This window comes from Cariama cristata, unplaced genomic scaffold (genome assembly GCF_000690535.1).
Source record: "Cariama cristata isolate BGI_N322 unplaced genomic scaffold, ASM69053v1 scaffold44906, whole genome shotgun sequence".
Taxonomy (NCBI): domain Eukaryota; kingdom Metazoa; phylum Chordata; class Aves; order Cariamiformes; family Cariamidae; genus Cariama; species Cariama cristata.
Window position 1 is genome coordinate 1 of NW_009623562.1, and position 4,214 is coordinate 4,214.

Sequence of the window (4,214 nt, forward strand, 5' to 3'; positions counted from 1 at the left end):
TGTCTCGTGAAATGTTCAACAGCCTTCATATTTCAGTGTAATTCCATCTTACCTCTCCTAAATGTGTCAGCTGGCTGCCAGCATTTGGATGGCAGCTGTGAGGGGGCAAGGGCTGTGGGAAAGTGAGGAGGAAAGAGGAAGAGGGTGGGTTCATCTGAAGGAAATCAGAGTTTTTTATGTTTTTATGAATTTTATTTTTAGAAGCATGATGAGGACACGGCACTGAAGCTGAACAGGCTGAACGATAAGGTTGTAGCTACAAACATTGCGAAATAATATTGCTATTTAGGCTTTGAATATTTGGGAATTCTGTTCATTCCAGTTTATCCCAGGACCGGTTTTACTTACCCTTCCTGGCCTTCCCTGCTACCAGATGAAGGCCTGTGGTCAGCAAGATATCTTAAGCACACAATTAATTATGTTGTCCTTAAGTGAGATCTTGTCTGAGAACTTGCAGAAGAAAGATTTTCTTCTTCCAGCAGCCCATGAAACATTATCTCGGGTCATTACATCTGTGTGTCCAGCAGCTGGCTTGAGCTGTTCCCCAGTCAGAAAAGGACTGGTACAGCACTGTCAGCTTCCAGTGGATTGCAGCACAGCTCTGCCCCAAGCCTGCTGTTTCTGGTTACAAAGGTGATGTGTGAATGAGTCCATGCATGTAGAGGTGTAGGATGGCTGTTGGAAGGAAGTATTGTTCCCATTTGTTTTGTAGAAAAGTCAGCTCTAGGCAGTAGTAATGAATGGTCAGGGTGCATTGCAAAAGGAAAAAGCCTCTCCATTTTTACCTCGTGCAGAGATTGATAGTGATTTTAAAGGGTTATTTCCTTCCTTCGTACTGTGAAAGTGGAAAGCCAGGGTGTTAGTAATGTCCTCTATACAAGAGAAATGAAAACAGAGTGGTGGCAAGAAGAAGAATGAGAGAATTGGGTCTTGGGCTTTTGACTAGAGCTGTCCAAAAGGTGACTAGTGATGGTGTTTGTGTTTGGGGGTATGAGTATGTCATTCCTTAAGGGGCAGGGGTTGTTAGGTAGGAGTTGCTGAGAGCCCACCCTTGGAAAAATGCTCTTTAAGATATTCCAGAATAGGCACCAGAAATCTCAGAGATACCCGGTAGACAGAGGTCTGAAAAGCTGTGACCTTTAGCTGTTTACTCTCTGTGGTAAAAGAAAGAAGCATGCCTGAACGGTCTTTTGTCAGTCCCATTTTTTAACTCTCCCACTGTGGATTGTTCCAACGGTGGCAGCGGTGGTGACTGGAGCTGTGACCTTGCCACAGGGTCCTACAACTTAACCCCATCAAGTATTGCCACTCACTGGGTCAAAGCATATGGTTTTGGTGAATGAAGGTCTGATGGGTTTGATCTGGTCTAGGGACAGGCTGGGTTGTCTTTCCCAGCAGTGCTCTGGAAAAGCTGGGGGGAAAGTCGGCAGAAAACAGGTTGTATTTCTTGCTCTTAAGTGTGATTTGCTTTTGTTTGCTTGTTTTTAAAAAAAATAATATTTATTGATAGGAGGCATCACATCCCCGACGAGATCGAAGGCGTCTCTCTAGTGCATCCTCCAGTGGACAGTGGACCCCAACTCCTGACTGGGTAAGGGAATCTGGACAGAGGAAATAAATAATGAGGAAGAGAGTTGTGGCAGAAGTGCCACACATGCACCCTCTTCCCCCACCAGCAGAGACTCCCCCAGAGGAGCATTTGCTCCTGGGAAATGTCTTTGGCTTGTGGTCAAAGCTCCAAAAGTTTACTACCGTCTGCGAAGTATTGTTTTACCTGTTTTAAACCAATGCCCTGCTAGTTTCATTGGGTGCCTTATAGTTCTAGTGCTCCAGGATTTATTATATTGGTGTTGTGCACTCAGTTCATCCACCACCTTCATGATTTTTGTAAACCTCAGTTGTTGCAGAGATAGCAGAGATAACTGTAGAAAAACTGCTAATGCAGTGCACTGATTTCCCTGCGGGCTTTCCTGCTTACAGGTGATGTCTTGGAAGTCAAAGCTTCCCCTGCAGACAATCATGCGGCTCTTACAGGTGCTGGTCCCTCAGGTGGAGAAGATCTGCATTGACAAGTAAGTACAGTTTTGGAGAGAAAGGGCTGTGCAGTGTGTCGAGAGCTCTGTGAGGTTAGAGTTTGATGAATTTAGAGGGCCTCTAGGGGAAACCTTGTGAAGTATAATGAAAAGCATCACGGAGGAGATCAGATAATAACATCAGCAGAGGAGATGTTATTTTGCTTGCCAAGCTTCTTATTTGTTTGATCCCTTCTCAACTCTTTTTTAGAGTGGAGGGAGTGTGTGTTCGTGATGGCCACGGTCGCTGGCTCTGTGTCTGTGTGTGTTTAGACTGATACTTTATGCTGCAGCAGTTTTGGGGGCATCTGTGAGACATGCTAAGGATGTTCCTGATCTGTCTCTTTGCAGAGGTCTCACCGATGAATCTGAGATCCTCAAGTTCTTGCAGCATGGCACACTGGTGGGGCTGCTACCTGTACCTCACCCCATCCTCATTCGCAAGTACCAGGCTAACTCGGGTACTGCCATGTGGTTCCGGACCTACATGTGGGGAGTTATTTATTTGAGGTAAACCAGCTGGGTGCAGTCTAACCTGGTCTTTTCCAAACTTTTGGGGGGGTCTATAGAGAGAACTGCATGCACTTGGCCAGCTCTGGATTGTTTCATATTTACAGGATAGAAAGATGCTGTTCCCTTGGAAGACGCTAGGGTGAATCAGCTGCTCCAAAACTTGAAGGAAGTTGTTCTGGGAGTACTGCTGATTTGGGAACTGGCAGCAGCAGGGAACAGAAAAGCTGCCTAGGGGGGATGGTGCGGAGATTTCATGCAAAGCTCTGGCTTTGTGGGATGTTGTAAATACAGTGCGATTTAAAGGGATGACAGTGTCTCAACCAGTTACTTTCTCTCTTGCAAAGTTGAAGGCGTGTGTAGCCAACTCCTGTAATCCTGTCAGTGAGATTTGAATTCTGTGTACCTGACTACAGAGAATAAAGTGACTCTTGTCTTTCTCTCTCAGGAATGTGGATCCCCCTATCTGGTATGACACAGATGTGAAGCTGTTTGAAATTCAACGGGTCTAAGAGGGCACTTACCTCTACTAAGAGAAATACACTGGATCTAAGGACTGCTGTGTGCTGCTTCATCACAGCTATTCCTGCATTTCACATCCAGCTGAGAGACCAAAAGGACAATCACTTCATTTACCTCCCTGTCATTTAAAGCTTTAATTGGGACCTGCTTGGACATCCCTCCCCCCAGCTCACTTCTCTTCCCTCACCCTTCACCATGACCCTTGAGTCATGTCTAAGGGATTGTCCATTGTTGTGGTTGCACTAGAAATCAGACCATTCTTAGCTCTTCTGTTACTCTTTTGCTCCTGGATGTGGTTCGGAAACCAATCTGACCCTGTCCTTGCCCTGGTCAGACTCAGTGTCTAATTGGAAAAAGACTAACTGTAAATTGGGTACAAGGGAGAAGCTGCTATTCCTGCAGGAGATGGGGTTTGGAAACAGCAGTTACTTTTATGTGGCTCCATAAAGTTTCTGGGGCATCCCTTCTGGCTGCAGGTGTCTCCCTGGTGTCTCAGTTGCATATTGGTGGGGCAGTCTTTCCCATCCAAATGAAAGGAGAATTTGCTGAAGGAAAACTTTGTCTCTGTTCTGAATCTCTCTACTCCTTTCCTGGAAAGCTGCTGAAGAAGTTTTGTAGTAGCTGGTGCTTTGGTATGGCGTGAGAAGTTTTTCCTTGGCTTCCAGGCCCAGCAGCCTGTCCTTCATGGTGGGCTGTTGCGATGGAGTGTGTGTCACTTTGGAAAGCCCTGGTTAATCCATGCGAGCACACAGGGAGGAAGGGACTGGCTCAGTGAGAGCAAGCAGAAGAGACGCAACTGTTAAACTCTTAGTCTTCTCCCGTTGACTGAAAGGACAGTGTCACCTGGGTTTGAAAGGAACCATATCCTTCCATGTTTGCCTGGCAAGCTGATGCAATGCAGGGAGTGGGAGGGTCTTTTGCACACTACTGTCTAAGGCAGGGGATTGAGGGAGGCACTCAGGGAAGTTGTAGGAGGAATTTGGAAGTTGTAGGAGGAAAAGCATCTCCATGTCAGTAGGGAGTGGAGAGTGGTGAGGCAAAGTTAAATTCTTCAGGGCATTTTGCTAGTGACCAAGTTATCAGATCTTGAATGTATTGGCTCCCAAGCAT

At 46.2% G+C, this 4,214-nt stretch overlaps 1 protein-coding gene across 1 annotated transcript; it reads left to right on the forward strand.

Annotated features, from left to right (window-relative positions):
• The first annotated feature begins 1,996 nt into the window (after positions 1-1,996).
• LOC104163679 (protein HID1-like) lies at positions 1,997-3,850 on the forward strand. Its single transcript, XM_009702766.1, has 3 exons — positions 1,997-2,072; positions 2,424-2,582; positions 3,031-3,850. Exons 1-3 carry the CDS (start codon positions 2,020-2,022, stop codon positions 3,092-3,094), a joined length of 276 nt encoding a protein of 91 aa, XP_009701068.1. The 5' UTR covers positions 1,997-2,019; the 3' UTR covers positions 3,095-3,850.
• The last annotated feature ends 364 nt before the right edge of the window (positions 3,851-4,214 follow it).

Bases quoted from the DNA above. Each gene is read 5' to 3' on its own strand.
- LOC104163679 (XM_009702766.1), top strand. From the start codon at position 2,020: ATGCGGCTCTTACAGGTGCTGGTCCCTCAGGTGGAGAAGATCTGCATT. The intron at 2,073-2,423 runs GTAAGTACAGTT...GTCTCTTTGCAG, and splicing joins GAGAAGATCTGCATTGACAA to AGGTCTCACCGATGAATCTG. The intron at 2,583-3,030 runs GTAAACCAGCTG...TTTCTCTCTCAG, and splicing joins TGGGGAGTTATTTATTTGAG to GAATGTGGATCCCCCTATCT.